This window comes from Balaenoptera acutorostrata, chromosome 15 (assembly GCF_949987535.1).
Source record: "Balaenoptera acutorostrata chromosome 15, mBalAcu1.1, whole genome shotgun sequence".
NCBI lineage: Eukaryota > Metazoa > Chordata > Mammalia > Artiodactyla > Balaenopteridae > Balaenoptera > Balaenoptera acutorostrata.
Window position 1 is genome coordinate 85,200,149 of NC_080078.1, and position 25,843 is coordinate 85,225,991.

The 25,843-nt window shown below is 45.3% G+C and overlaps 2 protein-coding genes across 2 annotated transcripts in view; one reads left to right on the top strand and one right to left on the bottom strand.

Moving 5' to 3' along the window:
• LOC103015046 (serine/threonine-protein phosphatase 4 regulatory subunit 1-like) overlaps positions 1-25,095 on the bottom strand; it is a 70,096-nt gene extending 45,001 nt beyond the window's left edge. Inside the window, exons 1-3 of the mRNA XM_057529730.1 lie at positions 25,072-25,095; positions 24,887-24,931; positions 4,988-5,120 (exon numbers count right to left, since the gene is read on the bottom strand). Of these exons, the coding sequence (XP_057385713.1) occupies positions 4,988-5,120; positions 24,887-24,931; positions 25,072-25,078 (185 nt within the window). The 5' untranslated portion in view covers positions 25,079-25,095. The remainder of the gene's footprint in view (positions 1-4,987; positions 5,121-24,886; positions 24,932-25,071) is intronic.
• Positions 25,096-25,217: 122 nt separating this feature from the next.
• Positions 25,218-25,843, top strand: part of RAB22A (RAB22A, member RAS oncogene family) — a 52,627-nt gene continuing 52,001 nt past the window's right edge. Inside the window, exon 1 of the mRNA XM_057528888.1 lies at positions 25,218-25,552. Coding sequence (XP_057384871.1) covers positions 25,517-25,552 — 36 coding nt within the window. The 5' untranslated portion in view covers positions 25,218-25,516. The remainder of the gene's footprint in view (positions 25,553-25,843) is intronic.

Sequence of the window (25,843 nt, forward strand, 5' to 3'; positions counted from 1 at the left end):
AGCAGAATCTAATCAAGTCTCCAAGTTTAATTTTCAGTTTACAGAAAATACAGAGAACAAAGGAACACATGAAATTACACCATGAGAATAATAACCACCAAATCCAGAATGTGGAAAATTCTACCAGACTAATGACCCCTTCAAGAGGGACTTCCCTGGTGGCGCAGTGGTTAAGAATCTGCCTGCCAATGCAGGGGACACGGGTTCGATCCCTGGTCCGGGAAGATACCACATGCCGCAGAGCAACTAAGCCCATGTGCCACAACTACTGAGCCTGCGCTCTAGAGCCCATGAGCCACAACTACTGAGCCCACGTGCCACAACTACTGAAGCCCATGTGCCTAGAGCCTGTGCTCCACAACAAGAGAAGCCACCGCAATGAGAAGCCCGCGCACCGCAACGAAGAGTAGCCCCTGCTCGCCGCAACTAGAGAAAGCCTGTGTGCAGCGACAAAGACCAATGCAGCCAAAAAAAAAAGACTAATGACCCCTTCAACAAATAAATGATGTAGGAGGAAGATGACAGGGAGAATCAATTAGAGAGTAAAAGAGATTTAAGATCAAAAGGAAAAAAACTATGAACAAAAAAAGACTTAAGAGACACATATACCTAATGAAATGTGTGGACCTTATCTGGATCATGATTCAAACAAACCAACCATAAAAAGGCATTTTGATGGACTTCCCTGTTGGCACAGTGGTTAAGAATCCGCCTGCCAAGGCAAGGGACACAGGTTTGAGCCCTGGTCCGGGAAGATCCCACATGCTGCAAAGCAATGAAGCCCACGAGCCACAACTACTGAGCCTGCACTCTAGAGCCCATGAGCCACAACTACTGAGCCCGCATGCCACAACTACTGAAGCCCGCACACGCCTAGAGCTCGTGCTCTGCTACAAGAGAAGCCACCACAATGAGAAGCCCACGCACCACCACAAAGAGTAGCCCCCGCTCACCGCAACTAGGGAAAGCCCGTGTGCAGCAACGAAGACCCAACACAGCCAAAAATAAATAAATAAAAATAAATAAATAAATAAATAAATTTTTTTTTTAAGGCATTTTGAGACAGTCAGGGAAAATTGAGCGTAGATCAGTAGACTGGAAGGCATTATTAATTTTGTTGAGTGTGATAATGATACTGCAATTAGACTGCAGTCTTTAATGGATAAAATGACATAATATCTTAGATTTCCTTTAAAATACACCAGCAAAAGAGCACAAAACTTCTACAGAGAAAATTTTATTGGGACATTAAAGGAAACCTAAATAAATAGAAAGATATACCATGTTTATGGATCGGAAGTCTAAATATTGTAAAGAGGGCAATTCTCTCCAAATTGATGTACAGATTCAATGCAAATCCAATCAAAAGCCTAATAGGTATTGTTTTTGTTTTGTTGTATTAGAATCTGATGAGCTGATTTTGAAATTTATATGGAAATGCAAAGGACCAAGAAAAACAAGCATGTCAAAGAATGAAAACAAGGTGAGAATTCTTTCTCTATCAAATATCAAGACTTCCCACAAATCTATAGTAATCAAGACAGTGTGGTATTGGCTGTGGGGAGACAAACCAGCCACTGGAAAAGGAGACAGTCCAGAGAGTCATGAATAGACACTGGATTATAACAGACAAGGCACTGGGGAAAGGACATATTTTTGGTCAGTGGTATTGTGACAATTAGGAAAATGAAGCTGGACTCCCCCCCGCCTTTCACACAATGAACAAAAATCAATTTCAGATGGGTTACAGACCTAAATGTGAATGAAAGAAAAAAAAAACTAAAGCCTTTGAAGCAATATAAAAGAATACGATTATGATCTAGGGGTAGAAGAAGACATTTTAAAGACACTTCAAAATGCACCAAGGATAAAAGAAAATGTTGATAAATTTAACTACATTAAAATGAATAGCTTCTGGTCACCAAAAGAACACCACAAATAAAGCTAAAACATAAGCCACAGAATGAGGGAAGATGTCTACCATACACAACTGACAAAGGGTTGAAATCTAGAACAAACCAAAAAACTCCTACAAATCATTAAGGAAAAGACAGGCAATCCATCTACCCCCTACCCCAACAAAACATTTAAACAGACACGTCACAAGAAATTCAGATGTCCAACAAACGTATGAAAAGGTGTTCAAACTCATAAATAAGGAAAGTGTCAATTAAAATCACAAAGCGATATCGTTATATACACTACATACTACCAGACTGGCCAGAAGTTTAAAATCTGGCAATATCAACTGGCAGATAAAATGTGGGGCAAAGGTGGGCGTGTAAATTGTGGCAACCACTTTGGAAAACTGGTACCGTCTACTAAAGCAGGAGATAAGCCTACCCCATCCCAGAGTCATTCTTCCCTGCAGATATAAAAGCAGCATGATATAAACTTCAGACCTCACTGCGGATTTTAAAAAACTCTTAGTGGTTTTTTCTGTAAAATAAACGACCTATACTCTTCAAAATGTCAACAATACCAAGAGAGGCAAAGAAAAGCTGAGAAACTGTTAGAGATTATAGGAAACTAAAAAAACACGAAAATTAAATGCACTACATGATGCGGGCTTGGACTCTGGACCTAAAAATCAAACAAACAAAAATCCTGATATAAAGGACATTATTAGGACAACTGGCAACATTTGATTAAAATCTACATATTAAATAATAGTATTGTATCAAACTTAAATTTCTTGATTTTGATAATTGAACTGTGATTATGTAAGTAAATGACCTAAGTCCTTGTTCTTAGAAAAATGCACACTGAAAGATTTAAAGGAAAAGTAACACTAAGTGTACAACTTACTCTCAAATGGTTGATAACCAAAAAGGAAAAATACAGAGAGAGATGTAAATCAAATGTGGCAAAATGTTAACAAGGTGACAAATCTGAGTAAAAGATATACAAGAATTCTTCCTACTCTTCTTGAAACTTTTCTAAAAGTTTGAGATTATCTTTTAAAGTTTAAAAATAATCTCCTAGCAAAACAGAAATATAAACAAATATAACCCAGAAATATAAATTTTCTTAAGCTGATGAGAGGTAGCTACTAAAAAAATAAAACAAGATAGGAAAGGAAAATATAAAACCATCATTCTTCACAGGCAACATCACTGTAGTATGTAGAAAACCCACAGAATCCACAGGGAAGTTATTAAAGTTAATAAGTGAACTTAGCATAATCAATGGAGACAAAATCAAAATATAAAAATCAATTCCATTTTCATATGTCAACAACAATTACAATATACCTTTTAAGAAATGATACAATTTACATTAGCCTAAAAGATCAAATACCTAGAACTAAATCTAACAAGATACAAAAGATCTCTACAACAGAAAACCATGTATTATAGTTTTATAGTTATTTATATGTATGTTTATACATGTATATGTATATATGTGTATACACACACACACACACACACACAGGGAAAGTGAAGAAAATCTTAAAAAATGGAAGGAGTAGAAAACTAGATATTGTAAGGATATCAATTCTTTACATATTGATTTATAGATGCAATGCAATTGCAGTGAAAATCCCAGCAGGTTTTTTTTTCTAGAAACTGATAAACTGGTACTAAAACACACTTGGAAATGCAAAGGGCCAACAGGACAATCTTGAAGAACAAAGTGGGATAGCAAGGTATCAGGTAATCTCTCTGATACCAAGACTTTGATGACAAAGTTGCAGTAATGAGGACGGTGGGGTCCTGGTGCGACGACAGATACACAGCCAATGCAGCAGACTAGAGGGTCCAGAAACAGACACCTGACTGAAGACAAAGGTGGCAATGCAGAGCAGAGATCAAAGCGCTCTCCATAAACGGCCCTGGGTTAACTGGAGACCACAGGAGGGAAGTGAAACCTGACTTCTCCCTCACATCATACCAAACAAGAAAAGCAATTCCGGGTGGACCGTGGCTCCCAGTGTGAACGGGAAACAACAAAACTTCAGGAAGACAGTGTAAGAAAATACGCTAGTGGCCTGGGGGGAGGCAGACGTCTCTTACACAGGACATGAAAAGCACAGACCCTAAAAGAGAAAGCTGCTAAATTGTGGACTACATGTCTCAATGAAGAGCGGCTCATTAAAAGACGCCGCTCACAGTACCCTCACTTCCCCAGCGGTAGATCTGGGATAATAATGGGGCTCGCTCAGTAGCACTTGCTGCGAGCCTTCTATGATTTAACAGATGTAAAAGCAGAGACTATAATTTTTTAAAGGAGTAGTAAGAATAGACAGTGAGTAGGAACCGGTCTTAACAGAACCTGTCCTTCAGGGAAGGGATGCGGGGCGGGCCGGGTAGAGTCCACAGGACTGTCAGGGTGAGAGGGGGTTTTTAAGTGGAAGGAAAGGGCTCGTAGAAGGGGTGACAAGGAAGAGACAGAAGACGGAGGGAGACGAGAGAGCGCCTCCTCCTCTGAGGGAGGAGGGAAGTGCCGGCAGATGCAGGTTTGGGCGGATTGGGAACTGAAAGGGATGCCTTAGTCTCTGCTCTCCTCCTGAAGGAAGAATCATGGTCGTCTGCTGAAGGGAAGAGGCGCGGGCTGAGCCCGGAGGAGGGTCCTGCCAGCACCATGAGCAGTGACCGCAGAATGTGCAGGACAAGTGGCACAAAGGTCCCTGAAGCCCAGTGCCATCAAGACACAAGACGGGCGCGCAACGCACTGACCCATGCTTCTCAATCGCGGGACACGTTTTACTTTTCTGAGCACCGTACATGTGAAGGAAAGCCAGTTAGCAATCCTAATTATTTAAATCCCATTAAATTTCACCACCGTCTCCTTCCTGGCTTACCGGGTGGCCAGTAAAACAGCAACAAGAATAATGGGAAAGCCTAATAACGCAGTGTTGTTCAGACAGACTCCCAGCATCCAGGGAACAGCCCGTATTCCACCTCCTCCACGCATCCTGCAAGGCTGTCACAGACGGGTGGCCGCCAGTGGCCCCTTAACCGTACACAGGCCAGGCACAGCTTACCGGCTGAAGATGTTGCCGCTGAAAGTGTACTTCTCCAGGCGAGCAAGTGCAGGCAGGTTGTCCTGGCCCAGAACGTCCAAGAAGGCTGTCACCCTCATGCCGTCGCACGAGGGACCGTAGTCCTCAGATCCATCTAGAGGGGAAGAGGGGAACCACACTCGTAAGTGCGCACCAGCTGGGACGGGTCACACCTGGGCAAGACGGGGCCAGTCGCACGCCTTCTACTCTCACAGGCCCTCCCGGCTGAAGCCCCTGAGTACCGCAGACTTGACAACGCGTGGAAAATGCAGGGGGCGGGCTTATAAACCAAGGGAAGCATGATGAGACCAGAGCCTTCGAGAAGGGCCAAACGCCCTCCCTTCAGGGCTGCCAGTCTGATGCACTCTGACCACCGCAGATAGGACCCTCTCCGCCATCTGGGACACAGAAGCAAGCGAACAAAGCACTCGCCCCTATGAAAACTGGCCACCGAGCTCTACGCGAACACATTGAAAACGGTCGAAAGAAAAAGAAGTTTGACCCCTAAGCAAGGATCTGATGGCAAGTCCTCGGCGCCGTATCTTGTCTTGGCCTAAATGTCCTCACTATGCAGCTTCACCCACTCCGTGACAGCGAGTCCCATCAACCCTCAGCCCCGGCCTGGCAACGCCCGACCTGACCCCTCCACGTGGATGTCTAACGGGTGCCTCCAACTCACTCTGGCCAAAAAGGAGCCAGCTGTCATGCTGCCTCTTCCTCTCCAAGCCTGCTCTCCCCCGTACCCCCAACCGAGGGCAGGTATCCCCTCCCTCCAACGTAACGCCAAACGTCCCTGGAATGGAATGAATCCCCCAACTTCTATGTGTTAGCTGCGTGACCAGAGTAAGTGACTTAACCTGTCTATGCTCCCATATTCTAACATGTAGGGTGCATACAAAACCCTACCCTTGCCCGGTCCAGATGTGGGAACAAGGGAGTTCGTGCATGGCAAGACCAGCGGGATCTGGCCCCTCATGATCTGGCCTTGACTCTGGCCACCACCCTCTACGCACCCACGCGTCAGGGGTGGAAAGGCCTCCCTCCTACCCCCTGCACTGCAATAGCTGGGCGAGAAGCACTACTGCAAAAAAGCAGAGGGTTCCTATGTGGCAGATAGAAAAACCACGGTTAATTTAGGCAGTAACTGATAACAGCTGAAAACAAGAGATGACAAGTTTGCGCCTAGGTGCTTACTCTTCTTTGAAACATTAACCACATTTTTTTTCTCAACGAATTCTTTTAGGCTAGTAATTAGAGCCTATTAAAAATGTACAGTGTATAACAGTTACCCAGAGAATTCTAACACAGAATTAGACGTTTGTAGAAACAAATGTGTGTGCCACGATCAACGACGTCATTGTCCTGCAGGGTCCCTCCTGGGAGCACCAGGCCCCTAACCACAGTCACGTGGCATGGGCTATTCTCAGTACCTTTCAGGACCCAGGAAGAATATGCAACCTCCAACCCACAGACAGTCACGCAGCACTGCGGGCCCGGCCTGGAGTGGGCTTTAGAACACCGGGTTCAAAACAGACAGCTCTGGGACCTGATGACGTCCACAGACATACATGCCCTTTTCACACATACAACTTTTCATAAGGATCAGGTTTCAAAACATCCTCTGAGGCCCAACCGTGTACTTCATGGGTTAAGAACTCCTGTTTTAAAGTAACAGAAAATATTTCTTCAAAGAACTCTGCTTATCAGAGACCTAAAGAACTTAGCAATTCATTCTACAAAAGAATAATCGTTATTAGAGAACATGAATGATTCTACTACACTAACTGTAGAAAACTACACTAACTATATACATGGAAATAAAAGCCATAAGCCATAAAATACTGGATAATAACTAAACTTTATAGGTTACTTCCTACAGGCCAGGAACTGTGCTAAGAGCTTTCTGTATAGCAGTAGTTCACGAAACCCTGACAATAACCACATTAGCCCATGTTTCCGTTAAGAGAATTGAAGCTCAGAGAGGTTAAGAAGGTTGCCGAAGGTCACGCAGCTACAGAGTGGCAGAGTCAGAATCTGGACGCAAACAGTCGGACTCTAGATGTTGCACTATGCCGTACTGCCAGAAAGGAAGCCGAAATTTTAATTTTAATTTTCAAAGAAGTCCCTCCCTCCTCCCTGCCCGGGATTCAGCCACAGTGGCGTTCGTTCCCTTAGTTCTTCAGACACACCGAAAGCCTTCATCTCGATGATTTTGTACGTGCTGTTCCCACTGCCTGGGACACTGTCACTCCTTAATCGCTACGCCCTACCCCAGCCTGGGTGTCAGCGTCCAACAGAGCCTTTCCCTGACGTTTGGGGGAAGGCCGGTCCCTGGTTACAGCCTCTCCCGGAGCTGTGGCTCTCCCGCCCGTCCTGACGCCGCCACAGAGGTGCTGGCACCGGCTTTTGTGGCCGCTCGTGTCTGTCTCCCAGCAGCTCTGCCCGCTGCGTGGAGGGGCTGTAACCCCAGCACCCAGGATAGTACCTGACAAGTAACAGGTGCTCAATAAAAAGTAGTGCCGTGAAGGAACACCAAAAGAAACTTAAATGAATGAAAATACTGAATTAAAAAAAAAAAAAAAGAATGTTATAATATAAAATCATAAAGAAGCAAGAAGGAACCTTAGCACATGCCTTGATAAATTCCCTCATTTTATATTCAGAGCCCCCAAAGCCAGCAGCAAAACCTGGAATTCTTAGAACCTAAATGTTCTGCATTCCGGCCCAGCGCTCTTTCAAGAGATGTGCAGAAAGACCTACTGAGATGGAGGCTGAAAGCACAACAAAGCCAAAGGCAAGGGTTATGGCCGCCAAGGCAACTGAAGGAAGGCGAGAGAGACTTCTGTTTCCAGGCGAGAAGGGAAAAGACCTGCAAGGTTTACACAACTAGAAAACCAGGAAAAATATCAATGACACAAAAGCTTCCAGGCACTAGACAACAAGCAGCCCAGCACTAGGACGTCCCAGAGAAGATCTCTCCTTGTCACAAACAAGGAGAGCCCTGAGGCGGCAGCGGCTGACCGCCTAGAGTGTTCTCAGCTGCAGAGCAGGAAGCGTGAGGAGGCCAGGGGACGGGAGGGAGCCAGAGAGACCAGCACAGCAGCCCCCGGAAGATAAACCACTCGTGCGTTGCTAGGAAACAACTGCTTTAGCAGAAGTTGACACCCTATGGCCAACATTTAAGACCTACATACAGGTAGGGCTAAGGCACTAGATTTCTGATGCTTATACGGGGATAAAAAATATGGGTGGTGAATTTGAAACCAAGACCCCAATATAAGCCAATTGTGGAAAGGGGGTTACAGTTAAGGTGGGAGTAGGGTAAAGGACAGTCACCCCTGAGAAATCAGAACCACAGCCTTGCATGACCTATGGGTGTAGAGACCAGATTTACACGACTTGCAAAGTGTAGGCGCCTCACACTGAGCAACTGGGAGGACCACTGTCCAGATTTATTCCAATTGCAGGCATCCCTGCTGAAGCAAACAAGCTGTTCAAAAGAGACTTACAATCCAATAAGCATGCACCTTCATAAAACAATCCCTGCTGAAGATAAATATGCAATAAAAAATTTCAAACTATACATGGTTACAAACCATCAAGAGGAAGGGTTAACAGACACAACAAATGAGAATTTGCACCCCAAGATTAGAGATATTAGAAAAAATCTGAAGTACACTGTCAAATAATTATGCATAGAATGAATAGGATTTTTAAAGTAGATATCATAATGAAAAAAGAGGAGAGTGCAGGGTGGGAGGAACAGGCATATTTGAAAAAGAACCAAGTAGAAATGAAAAACAGAGACAATTTAATTAAAAATTCAGTAGCTGGCTTAAATAGCAGTTTCGACACAGCTCAAGAGAGGGTTAGTGAGCTGGAAGATTGATCTGACAAATCACCCAGAACACTGCACAGAGAACTAAAGAGTTGGAAAATACGGGACAGCAATTGAGGCACATGAAGAATGGAATGCTAAGGTCTAAGATAAGTCCAGTAGGAATTCCAGGAAGGATTAGTGAAAATAGGAAGATGCAATATTCAAAGAGATAATGGCTAACAATTTTCCAGAATATAAAAGATGAATATTCAATTTGAAGAAGTACAAATCCTGAACTGAATGATTAATAACAAATCCATACTTAGAAGCACTGTAGAACACCAATGGCAAAGAAAAGCATCTAAAGAAAATGGAGAAAAATTAAAGATTAAACCCCAGACCTCTCACTTAAAAGATGTCAGAGGCATAACGTATGAGTTGAAATAGCTGGTTCTGAAATCCAGCTCTGCCTCTTAGAAGGTACCTACTCCAGGTAAATATCTCACCTCTCTGATTCTCAGTTTCTCACTCTAGTAAAATGGATGCCTACCTCAGGTGACTGTTGTAGGGTAGGTTAAATGACAGTAGATGGACAGATAGATATAGTTATACAGCATGCAACACACATAAGCGCTTTAGAAACGTCAGCTGCTGCTGTTCTTATGGCTAAGCCACTGAGCGCATTATGTCACTGGTATTGTTTATGCTTCTACCCACCCCCCCACCCCCAGAGTTCAGAGCAACCACAGCAACTAGAAAGTGTGTTGCTGGGGTCGGGGGGGGGGATTCGAGAGGAAGCCCTCGTATTAAACTCATCCCAAACACTGGTTGACCCCTAAACCATGCTCCTGTGTGGTAAACTCCAGCATAGCTGAGGCTAGGAGAACTGAAATGAGATTTGGGGTGCTATCCACTACAGGAAAGACAGTGGGAACAGCTGGACCTCAATTTAAACGCCTACTGAAATAAAACAAAACAGAACAAAGAAATCCACACTCTTTGGAGGCACATAGCAGAATTCAGAGATTTTTACAGCACATGATATTCACTATATCCAGGTTACACTCCAAAATTACTCAGTAAACAGAAAACTTGAACTAGCTAAAAGAGAAAACATCAAAGCATATTGAAAGGATCCAAATTTTGGAATTACAGACAAGGATTTTAAAACAACCATTATAAAATGCTTATGGATATAAAATATGCCTATGATGAGTGAAAAGATAAGAAATCTCATCAAAGAAATGTTAACTATAAAAAGACACGAAATAAAAATTCTAAAATTGAAACAATATCTGAAATTTTAAAATGCACTGAGCAGACTTAACAGAATGGAGATGACAAAACAATGGCCAAAAATTCCCCAAACTCAGTCAAAGAAACAAATATATAAAATCAAGGGTCTCAGCAAACCTCAAGAAGATAAATACAGTTGGCCCTTGAACCACACCGGGGTTAATCCAAGTATAACTTATAGTCCGTCCTCCAAATGCGTGGTTCCTATGCATCCACAGATTCAACCAACCACAGACCATGTAGCACTGAAGTACTTCTTACTGAAAACAGACCTGTATATAAGTGGGCCTGCACAGTTCAAGTCCAAGTTCTTCAAGAGTCAAGGGTACACAGAAAACCACACTTAGACACATCACAGTCAAACTGCTGATAACCAAAGAGAATCTTGAAAGCAGCAAAGAAAAACAAAAATTACATACAAGGAGTAATGATCTGAATGTCCCCTGACTCCTCACCAGAAATAGTGGAAGCAGAAGACCGTGGAAGCACACCTTTAAAGGACTGAAAGAATAAACGTCAATCCAGAACTTGACATCCAGTGAAATATCTTTCAGGGAGAAAGATGAATGAAAGACACTGTCAGACTAAAAAGAAACCAAAAAAGCACACACACTAAGAATTTATTTTTTAACACACCCTTTTAAACATTGCCAGCAAATGTGGACTGCAAGAAATGCTCGATGAAGTCCTACAGGCTGAAGAGGAGTGGTACCACTTGGAAACTTTACATTCAAAAGGAATCAAAAGCATTGGAAACAGTAAACATGTGGGTAGATGTTTTAAAAACTATTTTTCCTCCTGATTTCTTCAAAATACACACAATGGTTTAAAGCAATACAAATCAAAACTTATAACTTCGTATTGGAGAATTTATAGCACGTAGATGTACTATGCAATAAAAACGGCAACATAAAGTAGGAGGGTAAGAAATGGAACTATACAGTTGTCAGTTTTCAACATCTTACGTACAGTGGTCCATTATTAACTCTAAGTAGACTGCTTCTGTCTCCACGGCTAGACTTGGAGGCCCTTACGCCCTGGGACTACGTCACATAATGCCGGGTACATAGCCTACACTTAATACATAGCAGTTTCTGTAGAAGTCAGTCTCCCAAGACTTTGACTACCTGGATTTAATTCATGAGAGTCTAACAGCCCCTGAGAAGCTGAGAGAATCTAGCTTCCACCAAAAGAAACATGAGGCGCAGCAACTAGCCTAAAGCCACCTGGAGCCGCACGCACAGCGAGTTATCAAGAAACCAAGACGTTAATTCATTCGCCTCTGCTTGCAAAAATTAGAGGTCTTAGTTTCAGCAGAACGCAGGTCAAAACTATCACATAACTGCTACGATAAAATGAATACATTTCAACATCCAATATAAAGCGCATGAGTTCATCAAAAGTATTCCACCATCCTAACGATGAATATAGTAGAATTAAATTTTGGTAATTCATATTAAGTAGGTAAAGAGGGGCAGAGGGAAGAAAGACGTGTAAAATTCACTGGAAATAGTAAGAAATCTGAATTACAGGGATTTTCGTTTTGTTTTAAGAAGTGGAATTACAGTTTTAGTCCTGTACGGAACAAAGAACCAGATGATCGCACAGTTACCTCTCTGGGAGAGTTCTGCCAATCAGAGCCAAAGAGGACCGGCCTCCTTTACATCCCTGGTCGGTCACATACTCTCCAACTGCAGCTCTGACCTCACCAGCGAGGCTGCAAATGCACAGCCGTCACCTGGCCTCACTACGGACGGCTCAGGACGGCACGTCCCCCAGTGTGGCACAGGGAAGGGACGTTAAATATCACTAAACTACACAGTGGGAAAGTTATTCTCGTCTCAATTCTCTGATTAATCAAAGAAAGTTTCATTTCGACTAGTGTGTCTTCAACCCTTCCCTAAAACTGGTTCATCTTCCTTTCGAATACAGAACAGGGCTCACACTCAGAACCCTTAGCAGACAACTGTGTCTACCTAGAATTTTATCATGTTATTTTACTTCTGTCTTATGATATTTTGGTTAAGTTTCATGTTGAGCAATTCATACAAGTTCCCCAAAATGTGTTTAAATAAAAGAAGTTATTTGATACAAAGAAAAATACAGGTGGTATATAGATACAGCAGAAATAGGAAAAGCGGTATACAAATGACAGACTTCTGAAAAATACTGGATTGGTATAATCCAAAGGACAATATTCCCCACTAACAGCATCACATTCATATGTGAATAATAGTGTCTTTTACTCCGAATTCCAAATATAGGTAAACATTGTCCTTTGTGTGGATCAACATCCTGGCCCCTTTCAAAATCCCACTTGAATCCAAATTGATAAGATTATCAGTGAGACTATTACTATTTACTTGTAAATGATGTATTAAATTTTTTGAACTACTCCATAAAAGCACCAGCGTTTACTAAAATGTACATGCAAGGCAGATTTGGAGCCCCTTGCCACAAAGGGAATGAAAACAGCCAGCATTATCTTCAACGTCAACTCTGACAGCAGTCTGAACAGATACCATGATTAATAACCTCTTCCCATGACATTTTAATGTTGTTTTTTTTTTATTAAGTCTTCAAAGACAAACTAAATCAATCAACAGCTGATGAACTATATAATAACAGAGCAGGGTTTCTCAGCCTCAGCGTGACTGGTGTGATCACTCTCCGACGCGGGGCTGTTCTGTGCATTATAGGACGTTCCGCAGCCTTCCTGGCCTCAACTCACTGGATGCCAGAAGCATCCTCTCCCCACTTTGTGAAAATCAAAAACGTCTCCAGACACTGCCACAGGTCCCCAGCTGAGACCCACTGTGAAAATAAAAGCCAGGTGCTACCTGAGCAGCCCCTGGTGAGTGGATGGTCCCATAAGGGAAGGGGCTTCATGTCAGCAGGAATGACCTGGCCCCCCTTGGCCTCTCTGACCTCATCTCCCACCCCCCTGCCCTCTCCTCCAGCCACGCAGCTCCTTGCTGTTTCCCCATGACCCCGGTCACGTCCCTGGCTGAGGGCCATCACACAGCCCAGCACTTCCCTCTGCCTAGAAGTCTGCTCCCCAAGATGTCCTCTTTGATAACTTCCTTCTTCTCAGTAAAAGCTTTGCTCACTCATCCTCTCAATGAGGTCCACCCTGACCACCTGATTTTGAAATTGCATGCCTCCCACCTACACCCCACCGTACCCTGATCTACTTTTCTGTTTTTCCAGCGAATGTATCACCTTCTGACACACAGAACGTTTTCTTCCCACGTCTGTTTATCAGCTGGGTCCACCCCCCAATCCTCCACCATTGCACCCAGGGCAAAACTCTTTTACTGACTCCTCAATATGCCTGGCACACAGTAGGCAATCAGTAAAAGCTGCTGAATGAATGAATGAATGAATAAATGGTAAAGATCTGTCAAGCTAGCTTGCTATGCCTGACAGTGGCAGTAACACATAAAATGACTCCTGCTCCCAGAAAGAATTTTCTAGAATTTACATTTCTAGCCACCGCTAAGAGGGCAAACAGGCAACTGTTCATGGAATGAGGAACAAAGGTCTATGGACACGGTGATATCAGGAGCAGTCGATTATCCTGAGGAGCCACAAGTCCAGGTCATCCACAAACATCAGGAATCTTAAGCATTCAAGCTAGAAATAAAATATGAAGTAGGGTATGAATAATGCCTTGTTCAAATTTTTTCATTATATTTTCTTACATTTGAAAAAAAAAAGTTACCTACTCCACTCAAGAAAGCTTAATATAATACAGAAAAGCAAAGCCTTCTTAAGAAAATAGTCTCTAATACCTTCAAGCCTTCTTGGCTCACTTAAAATATTTTAAAAACAATACTGATCACGATCGGCTTCATTTGCTGTCTCCGCGATGATGGACTTTTGGCAGCAGCTGCTTTCTAAGTTTCTGCCACGTATGAGCTTCACTGGCAAGTGTGCACAGGACATCACGGACCCTTTACCAAAAATGACTAATAATTTAAAGCTAACAAAGACCAGCACGGGAAAGGCTGAGAAGTGCTATTTGACTTGTAAGGGTAGGGGCCCCCTCCTGCCACACCTTGTGCTCAGCACCCCGCCCCCAGCTGCACACCCACGTGTCCACATGTTCCCCGAACCGTAGGGTCCACGAGCCTGTGGCTCTGGGGCATCTCAGGCAGCAGCTCTGGCTGCCGCCTACCCTCCAGGGGGATGGTCCAAGTTAGAAAACCCAGCCAACCAGCTAAGAGGTATAAAGCTCACCTCCATCCAACCAAAACCAGAGTGGTCCTGAAGCAGTAGCCTTAAGCTCACCCAACCGAAGATGAGGCTGGCTCTACTTCAATGAGATACTGACCAGTTTACAAAGTACAACAGAATTATTATCCTTTGACCCTGATGCTAGACGACTAAGTAAAAAACAAGCGAACGGACAAAACCCTCTTCCCTCATTAACTGTGTTTCTGGAAGCCACAACCGTGGGGGGGAAAACGTCTTTCCCTTTCCCAGATCCTCCTCAACACTAACTGGTTACTCAAGGGTTACCTACCAAACATAATGCACACTGTCAGTACAGTCATCATCTAAAACAGGCTGGGGGGGCTTCCCTGGTGGCACAGTGGTTAAGAATCAGCCTGCCAATGCAGGGGACACGGGTTCGAGCCCTGGTCCGGGAAGATCCCACATGCCACGGAGCAACTAAGCCTGTGCGCCACAACTACTGAGCCTGCGCTCTAGAGCCCTCGAGCCACAACTACTGAGCCCGCGAGCCACAACTACTGAAGCCCGCGCGCCTAGAACCCGTGCTCCACAACAACAGAAGCCACCGCAATGAGAAGCCCGCGCCCCACAACGAAGAGTGGCCCCCGCTCACCGCAACTAGAGAAAAGCCTGCGTGCAGCAACAAAGACCCAACGCAGCCAAAAAAATACATTAAAAAATAAAAATAAAAAATAAATAAAACAGGCTGGGGCGCAAAATAAGTTGGATGAGGTTGCTCTGGCGAAAACACACAGGGGACCCTGAGCACGTGCCCGTGTGTCAGTGCTTTTCACAAGACACCAACCTGTCTTAAACCAGGCTAAGTATGAATTAACGCTTTAAGTATAATGTTAGGTGAATGTGCTTTACAGGTTCAAAGTACAATAGATACAATCTAATCAAAAGAGAGAAAGAAAAGAAATTTTACAGGTCATTCTGCATCACAAAAAGGATCAGAAGATCTCGTACAAAAAACAGAAGGCGTGTTAACAGCAAACCCATCACAAGCGTCCTCTCCCCACCCACCATGGTTAATTTCAGGTGACAACAGTAAACCATAATTCAACATTCGACAAGAGTACTGGCGGTTCAGAGATGACAAAGGCATGGTCCCCAGACTCCAAAAGCTCCCAAGGGAACAAAGATCTTCCCACACATAACAACCCACGATACCCCGGTGGCAAGAGCCATAGGGTACAGGTGTAAACAAGCCAGGGAGGAGACCAGCTCTGCTTGGAGGAGGAAGGAGGTGATGGGAGATGCTTCCCTAAAACAGCAGTGATATTTGAGTTGGGCCTTGAAGATCGAGTAGGAGTTTACCACACAGGAAGAGAGAGAGGATCTGGGAAAGGGGAAAAGAACATTCCAGATGAAGGGAAGAACACAGCAGAGGAAAGTACACTGGCTGTCTGCTGCCTTTGAGGGGTTCGGGAAGCCAGAGATTTCTCACGAAGCCACCAAGCCCTAGCTGAGCAGCCAGCCCAGAACTGGTCTGAAGTGGAAAGGTGAGAAAAAATAAACACAATAAAACATGTCCAATGAGATAACTTTATTGGCCCAGACATGAACAGAGGTAGAGACGGAGGCAGAATGTTAGAGCACGTCTATCCCAGCAAGCATTTTCATTAAGAATCCGTTCTCCAGGCATCCCCAATATTTACGATTCTCCATTCAACATGTCATCCTGTCACTATAACTCTGTGTGAGATACGCCACCCTGGGCCAGCCCAATTATCCATACGATCCAATATTCTGTCTCTAACACAGCACTAGGGGACGTTGGTTGGGAGAAAACATGACAGATGTGACCCACTGTCTGTGTCCCCTTCAAAATGTTAGAAGATTGGTGGATGGTGGCTGGGAAGGAGCCTAGCCTTATTTGCAAAATGTGTACTTAAAAAAAAAAAGGGAGAGAGAGAGAGAAAACTGTATTAATGTAGAACTTACGTAATTGATAATTCTTGGCGCTTCTCATTAGCCACTCTTCGATGAACAATAACTAAGTCTCTGCAAGGCCTTATATGATTTGGGGGGAAACTAGAGTAAACCATCCATTAATGTATTATTTAAAGTGGCTTCATCCTTCTTGCTAACAGGCTTATAAATACTAATGCAGATTCTTAAATTGGGACTATTTCTAAAAGCTACACCAGACAAACCCAACCCACGTGAAAGATAAAGAACGTTCTTGCTTCTTCACTGACTTTGGGGGGGGCGGGGGGCGGAAGGTGGAACTGACCCCTGCACACGGCAGGTCTTTGCTGACTTAACTAAATATCAATGGCAAGCTGCGCAGGCAAACTTTCTCCGTATAAACGCCACTCTCTAACGAGACCCACGCTGATTTATTAGCTCCTGTATGAGCGGATTGGTCCAGCGCAGAATGTTTTGTATCGCAAATCTTCGAGGGCTACTGATGGCTATTACTAGCACTACGCAGTGGGCTGGCTGAAAAGACCAGCCCAGCTCACGAGCAGCCATCCTTTCTATACTATGCATACATGGAAATTCCTCTTTGATTTGTGGCTTTAATCACAGCTTCCAAAACCCGTCATTATTTATGACTCTGACTTTTACACTGACGGTCAACGGGAAACACTGACTCGGGTTCCCTGATAGGCAAGCACTCTGCAGCTCCAAGCCGCTCGTGGGCTCCACTGTGATATTATACATCTCAATTTTCCTGCCAACCCACCCAGCTGGGGACAGAGCTGGAGGAGGTGTGGGTGAGGGGGCCAGACTCTACTCAGTCTGATGGATGGAAGAGCACTACTGAAAAATGCAGCGACTTCTCCACTCAGACTTGAGGCAGATTCGAAAAGGAAAAAAAGGTTGCAAAACAAAACCCACAGCCCCTGGGGTGAGTGTATGTGCGTGGGGGGCTCTATTTTCCTACTGTTCAAAGTATTTGAGACAATCAAGCAACGCTGGCCAACATTACACCACTTTTCTAATGACCACCTTGGCCAAACTGCCAAGAAGGTCGCCTTCCTCTTTCTGGAAAGAAGCAAACTCCTCCGCGGATGCACCGAGTTCCACGCCTGTCTTACACAGTCATCACCCCGCCATCACCCTCTCCTCCTGCCCCCTGCCGTCTCCCCCTTTGCACGGACTCCTTCCCCCCATCCATGGTTATGCTCTCCCCTGTGCCTTGATCTTAAAAAGCAATTCTTATTTTTTTAACTGAAGTATGCCATTCGCACAGAAATGTGCACAAAAAGTGTTCCACTTGACTAACTTTTTAACTGAACATGCCTGTGAAACCAGTCCTCAGCTCAAGAAAGACAATTTAACCAGCATCTCCAGAAGCCCCCCACACTCCCTCCCACTTACTGCCTTACCCAAAGGGGACCACTCTCCTGCCTTCTACATCAGATCAGCTAGATTGCTGTGCTTGTTTCCGTACTCTGTGTAAACAGAATCATCCAATCTATACCCTTTTGTGTCTGGCTTCTTTCACCAACCACTATGTTTGTGAAGTTCATCCATATTACTGAGTGACGCTGTAGATAATTCACTCTTATAACTGCATAGTTTTCCATCGTGTGAACATCACCACAATTTATAATCCATTTTACTCACGATGGACATTTGGGTGGGTTCTAGTTTTTGACTATTAAGAATAGTGCAGGGCTTCCCTGGTGGCGCAGTGGTTGAGAATCTGCCTGCCACTGCAGGGGAAACGGGTTCGAGCCCTGGTCTGGGAAGATCCCACATGCCGCGGAGCAACTGGGCCCGTGAGCCACAACTACTGAGCCTGCGCGTCTGGAGCCTGTGCTCCGCAACAAGAGAGGCCACGATAGTGAGAGGCCCGCGCACCACGATGAAGAGTGGCCCCCGCTTGACGCAACTAGAGAAAGCCCTCGCACAGAAACGAAGACCCAACACAGCCATAAATAAATAAAAATAAATAAATAAATAAATAAATAAATAATAAAAGATTAGAAACTGGGAGACAGATTAGAGTTTAAAAAAAAAAAAAAAAAGAATAGTGCAACTATGACCCTGTCTTTTTGAAAATATGTGTTCACGTTTTGTGGGCAAGTAACCAGGAGTGGAACGGTTGGGCCATCCAAATCCTTTTTCTTTTTTTTGAAGGTTGCCGGAGTAGATATAAATAATGCAAAGGTGTTCTGGGCTCTCTTATCCAAGAAGAAAAGCAACTGACTTCAACCCCTCCAACCCCTCCAGCTGCTTCTTCTCAAAAGGGTCTGTTTTCCCGGCTACGCTGGGAGCTCCCAAGAACGATGACCATTCCCCAAAATGCCCAATGGCCAGCTAGTGTCTGGAGTACAGTGGGTGCTCGATGCATGACCACTGAGCTACAGGCAACATATCCTCAACTTCCCAATGCCACTCATTCTGGCCTGGCTTCTGCCCCCTGGCTGCACTGGAAAGGTTCTCACTGAGGTCACTCACCCACTGCCCTCCTTGGCCTGACCCAACTCAACCGGCACCTCCCATCTGTGCCATCTCTACGCGTGCCTTCCCTCTAGGTGGGGGCAGCTCTGGGATGGAGCCCAGGACTTCTTCATCCCTCTGTCCCCAGTGCCTCCCACAGGCTGGTGCCTGGGAGGAGCTGGAGAAACATCTGTTACCTGGATGAATGCCTTTCCAAACAGGGAAAGCAACCACTTGCCCTCATCTCTTATTTTTTTTCCTCATCTGGGTTAAGGCTAAGTGGTGTTCTGAAGCTCAAAACCACTTTCTCTTTCATTAGCTAGGTTTTGTTGTAAAATTTCTGCTTAAAAAAATCTTCATTCGTGAGGTAGAAAGCCATATAAAACTCTCTTTTTAAACAGAGACAATTTCAGGCAATCTCTGATGTTCATCTGTTTGTCTCATAGGAAGTGGAAAATACAGAACAACAAAAGTAAAATGCATTACGATGATCAGCCGGGAAGCACAGTTGACTCGGCCCACACCATGCTGACTCTCCTGTTCCTTGCTCACCCTCATCCTGTTGGGAGGAGACAGGTACATGCTTTTAATCCCCAACACACCAACAGGAAAAGGGAGACGTGAAGGCTGAACAACTTGTCAAGGGCTCCTCAACAAAGCAGGGGCTGTGCCGGCCAAAGTCAGCTCTTCAAACTGAGCCCAGTGGGAAACGCAGCCTTTCAGGTTGGCTCAGCTAAATCGACAGACTTCTGGGTGCGGACAGAATGAAATCAAGTTTCAGAGAAAGACAAATATATGATACCACTTATCTGTGGAATCTAAAAATATGATACAAATGAACTTATTTACAAAACAGACTCACAGGCATAAAAAACAAACTTATGGTTACACCAAAGTGGAAAGGGGGGAGAGAGAAATTAGGAGCTTGGGATTAACATATACACACTACTAAATATAAAATAGATAACCAACCAACAAGGACCTACTGTAGAGCACAGGGAACTATACTCAATATCTTGTAATAACCTATAATGGAAAAGAATCTGAAAAAAGAACATATATATAATACATATATAATAAAAAGAATATAAATATATGTATACACAACTGAATCAGTTTGCTGTATACCTGAGCCTAACACGACATTGTAAATCAACTACACTTCAATTAAAAAAAAAAAAAAATCCCCGCCCCCCCCCCCCCCAAAAAAGGAAGAAAAATGAAATCAAGTTTGATTTAGAACAGAGGGCCAAATCCAGCCCTGTGTTTGTAAATAAAGTTTTATTAGCAAACAGCCATGTTCATTCATTTATGTATATCTGTGAGTGCTACCAGGCTACAGTAGCAGACTTGAGTGGTTATAGCAGGCCTTCTGGCCAGCAAAGTCTAAAATGTTTACTATCTGATCCTTTACAGAAAAAAAAATTTGCCCATCTCTGACTTGGAGAATAGTCTGATGTCTGGATTTTGTTCTATTTCCCAACTATTAGCACATTCAAGTTCCTGTTCAAACTATTCCACTCAACAGGGAGGTCTTTACTTTAAAAAAAAAAAAATTGACAATCTTTGATTTGAGTTTATATAATAGTTCAGAGAGAAGGTTCAATGGTTTGGTTTGGGGCTAAAGTTAGTCTATTTTCTCTGCTTGGCTGTGGTCCTCAAGCAGAACATTTTTACAAACCTGGACCAAAGTGGGCAGGTGAAATGGAATGCATTCTGCTCTGGAGGATGTCTTTTATTCAAGCTTGAACATACACCACTCCTTCTAGCATTAAGATTCAAAGAGTCTATCTGTATCCCTCTCACTTAGCTAATCCCATTTTCAACAAAGGTCCAGATATTATTTGTTGGCACCTACCTTTTCAACATCAAGTTGGAAGAAGTATACCTTCTTCCAACTTCTTTCATAGATACCTCAAAAACTAAACATTTGAAAAGAAATACACAGTCCCCCAAATACTAATAGATTCTCCAAGTCTGTCTTTTGAAGCTAAATGCATCTTACAGTAACATGGCAGCTGACTTCAGAATTGAAATCCAGCTTTAAACTCTTCATGTAGATGTTTGATCATATATGAAACTTTCATCTCATTTTTAAAAACTTTCTATTAAGGAAATTTTCAAACACATGCAAAAACAGAATAGTATAATAAACCCCACACCCCTAGCAACCAGTTTCAACAAGTATAAACATTCTGCCAATTTTTCCCACTCATCCTTCTTCCCAACTTTTTGATTATTTATTGCTTGTTGCAGCATTTTCAAAGCAGACCTCATACATTAAATCATTTCACCCATAAATGCTTATTTGTTTCTGTTAGATAAGGTCCTTCTCCTTTGAATAAAACTGTGACACCACTATCGCATCTGACAAAATTAATACTGATTCTTAATATAACCTAATACCCAGCCCAAGTTTAATTTTCCCCAACTGTCTCAATAATGTCTTTTCTTTTCCTTTTTTTTTTTTTTTTTTTAAAGATTTATTTATTGATTGATTGATTGCTATGTTGGGTCTTCGTTTCTCTGCTAGGGCTTTCTCTAGTTGCGGCAAGTGGGGGCCACTCTTCATCGCGGTGCGCGGGCCTCTCACTATCGTGGCCTCTCTTGTTGCGGAGCACAGGCTCCAGACGCGCAGGCTCAGTAGTTGTGGCTCACGGGCCCAGTTGCTCCGCAGCATGTGGGATCTTCCCAGACCAGGGCGCGAACCCGTGTCCCCTGCATTAGCAGGCAGATTCTCAACCACTGCACCACCAGGGAAGCCCAATAATGTCTTTTCATAGCTGATTTGTTCAACTAAGGATCCAAATATGACCACATATTGTATTTTGTTGATAGGTCTCTTAGGTCTCTTTATATCTGCAACAGATTCCCCTCACTTTTTTTTCACCCACCACTGGCACACACTTAAATTCCAATTGGCCAAGCAAACCTTACCAGGAGTAATACCTCTTCAGCCTCCACCTGCTTTAAGCAACCCAGACGGTCACAGGACTTTAAGCCGCTGAGGCACAGACGCATCCAGCTCCACCTTCTACGTGCAATCCACCACCGGGACCACTGTGCCAGACCATCCCACATACTTTCTGCTCTCAAGAGAAGGAATTTAGATTGCTTCAGCAAGCTAATTCACTAAAATTAAATCTTTTCTGTGCTGCAATGACCCGAAGACTCTGAATGATTTTAAAAGACAAGGCAGCCTTTCATTATGGCTTCTTTTTGAAGTTAGCCAATTTAATCAAGAAATCACAAAGTAAATCGGACAAGACTCCTCATCCATTATCACTACCAGTAACGACATTAATTGATCTCCTAGATTATGGAGGACACTGGGTGATAAAAAAGGATGACCTATGTTCCTGCCCAAAGTGACTTAGAGCCTAAATGGAGCGGTTATCCCATCGTTTAGACAAAAAATGCCCAAGAAGGACAACAGACGGAGAACCACCCCAACCAACGTCCATGCTCCTACCATTAGCTTAAGAATATTTGTGAGGTCAATCTGTGTGATGGAATAAAAAAAGCAAGACTCAGAGGAACAGAGTTGGATTGCTAGTTCTATCATTGATGACCTGTGCCATACTGGATAAGTCAGTTAACCTCTCTGATTCTCAGTTTCATCATTTGTAAAACAGGAATAACCCCACCTACTTCACAGAGTAGCAGCCCTTAACACTGAATCAGAAAACCGTATACGAGTGCCTAGCAATAATGATGATGGCTAAAATAATAACAGTAATAAAATCATTGAATGTAATACTCTATGCCAGGCACTGGGCTAAAATGTTTTATGTGTATTGTTTCATCTAATCCTCATATCAGTCCTATGAAGCATCTCCAATTCTTATGTCATTTTCCAGATGAAGAATGTGAACAGAGTGACTGATCTGCTCACACTGACTCAGCTAAAGGCAGGAAGTGGGTTACAGGACCTCAGGGTTCTTGCTATCAATCACAGCATGATAATGCCTCCCAAATACCACCCCAGTAAAGTGCAAAGGTGGGACCCAGGGCTGCATAAATTACTGGGGGGGGGGGGACAGGCCCTCCTATCATGGCTATTAATCATACCAATTATATTGTAATTTCATAGGAACAGCACCCTGAAGCCCCCACCCCTGCTCAAGAAAAGAAGCCCCAGGAGGCTCCCAGAGTTGCCCTACCCATGGCATGGGTGTGTTCAGAGCCATAATGCTGGTGTTCTTCCTTACTGGGACGAGTCTTCAGCAGTCTGCTAAAGAGTATTCATGGCATTCTTTATTACAAGTCTCAAACACCCAATATTTGTACAAACAGGGCCAAAGTAAAATCAGAATTATTTTTTCCTATATAATCTCTTCCTTTTTGTACATATATACAAAAAAGACAAAAGGAAGCCAGCTGCCACAAAAGAAGTCCAAATGCCTGCCGTCACCACGCTGTGAGAAGCCCAAGCTAACCAAGTGGAAGAAGCTCCTGGAAGAGAACTGAGGCCTTGACCTGCAGTGCCAGCAGATTTCCTGGCCAAGAGCCATGTGAGGAAAGCCATTTTGGACCTTCTTATCTTCCCAGAGTTCAAAGAGAACACACGAAGCTTCTGTATCACCCAATGCACAGAATTGTTAGAAATAACAAAATGCTGTTGATTTAAGCCACTGAGTTTTGGGGTGGTTTGTTAGATAACTGAAATAGCCAGAAATCAGCTCTTCCAGCCAGGCCAAATATCGAATCTATGAATGAGAGGTGCCTTAACAGCAGCCTACTGTTGTTTATCAGGAGAAAGGCTACATTCCTTCCATTCAAAGATGCCCGCTGGCCGAAACATTCAGCTCTGTAAACCTGGGGCCAACACTGTACTTTGCCCCACAGTGTTAAATAATTATGAATAATGATCACAACAATAATAACGGCAGATAATATTTACCCAGCGTGTCCTATGTACAAGGCTTCACGCTAAGCCTTTTATTATTTAACCTGCGCGGAAGCCTTTTGAGGTGGACTTCTATTATGCCCATTCTACAGATAAGGCAATGAGGCTCCAAGTGGTACAGTGACTTGGCCAGGATCACACAGCCAGTAAAGAGTGGCTCAGGACTTCACCCTCTGGCCATCGGACTTTAGGACCCATGCTCCTAAACATTGGCCCCTTCAAGTGTCATTCTACTTTAATAAAGTTGCCTCCTTCTAAAAGAAATAATGTGTATAAAGGGTTTAAACTGTGCCTGACCTATGGTGTTTTCTGTAAACACCAGTTCTTGTTAGTAGGAAACTTGTAGATAGGGAAGGGAAGAGCACAGTAAGCCCCCATTAATGTTGGCTATTGTGATGGTTTGTACAGGCCTCCATCAGCAGGCAGCCCGGCGTTTGGTAATTGTCTGTTTACAAGTTGGCTCTCTCCCTGTACTGGGAGCTCCCTGAGAGTCGTCACCGTTTCGGGTTCGAGTTCGTAGGTCCCGGGCTCCACGCATGGCCGGCCCAGAACCCGCAGGTGCTCAAGAAATGTTTTTTGAATGGAAAGGAAATGCTTCAGTCACCATAAATGCGAACTTGCATTTCCAGGAACACCTTCCCCAGCCATCAGTCCTTAACGTGATTCTAAAGGAAAGGGCAGGAAGGGACAGGTGAAGGATACCCACCCAATGGGCTCCTAGGGATGAGACGGAGCTGGGCTTGTGGCCCAGACACTGGAGAAGTCTGTGCGAGTCTGTGGCCGGCCACACGGGGAGCCGGACCTCCCAAACTCCCCAGCACTCTGAAAAGTCCCAGGGAAAAAAGTGGAGACCCTGGGTGGAAGCCCCCGACCCCCAAGGTGGCCACGCCTCCTCCCGCCCGGAATCACTAGGAGGAGGGACTACCCCCCCCCCGCCCCTCCCAGGACGCCGAAGGAGGAGGAGGAGGAGGAGGAGGAGGAAGAGAAAGAAAGTGACTGGAAGTCAGAAGTTTCCCAGCAACAAAAATCCTCCCCATCCTCGGCCGCCCCGCCCAGTGAGGAGGGACCGCCACAAGTGAACAAGGCAGTTGGGGGTCCCGCTATTTTGGGCCCAACACGGAGAGCCCAGCCCGTAGGTCCGAACCCGGCCTTTCGTGCACCCCGAATTCTATGAGAGGTTCCCAGGGAGGGGCGGGACGCCCCAACTGTTACTTACAATCGTCTAAGTCATCCTGCAAGTCCACAAAGTACAGGGGGATCCCTGAAAACCAAGAGACACATAAGGAGTTACAAGGGGGCTGCGGCAGGCGGGCTCAGGGGCGGGCGGGGGGGTCCCCGGGCCTCGAGGGGTGGTCCCGGCTTGGGGGGAGGGGGGCGCCCCGGGAGTCCAGCCCCACTCACCCGCCATCTTGGAATGGGCCTGGAGGCGGGGCCGGCGCGCGAGGGGCGGGGCCATAGGGAGAGGGGCGGGGTATCTGGCTTCGGGCCCCGCCCCTCGCCGGCGGCCCCGCCTCGAGCTTCGCGGCGCCAGCTGGCCCCGCCCTCGCGGCGAAGGTGGCTGCCGAGGTGGGCGGGGAGGTCAGGTGACCCGGCCGGCGTCCCAAGATGGCGGCAGCGGTGGCGCTTGGGAACCCGCGGCACCGTCCCGGCTACTGAGGCGGGCCCCGCACGGCTGGTGACGGACGGGCCAGGCCGAGGACCGGCGAACGGGCGGCCGCCGCCTCTACGCGCCCCGCGGCCGGGGCTAGGCCGTGCCGCGGCGGCGCTGGGGGATGCTCGTGCTGGGCCGGGCCTCTCCCTCCTCAACTTAGGGCGGCGGCGGGCCCGCGCCCCTGGCTCCCAGGCCATGGCGCTGAGGGAGCTCAAAGTGTGTCTGCTGGGGGTGAGTGGCGGCGGGCCGGCTGGGAGGGCCGCGGGAGGCCGGGCGGGCCGGGGACCCGGGCGTGCCCACAGCCCCTCTGCCCCTTCTCCCAGTCTCCGTGCGGGACGCCGCCTACCTGACCCGGGACCCTCCCTCCAGCTCCCCCCGCCCCGGGCCGTCCCGCCCACCTGGCCGCACCGTCCTGAAGGTTTTGCTGGCGGGAGGGACCTTCCCCCTCGTCCCTCCCTGGAGCCCAGGGTCTCTTCCCGCCCCGCAAAAGGTGAAGAGCCCTCCCTGCCTCTCCATTGCATC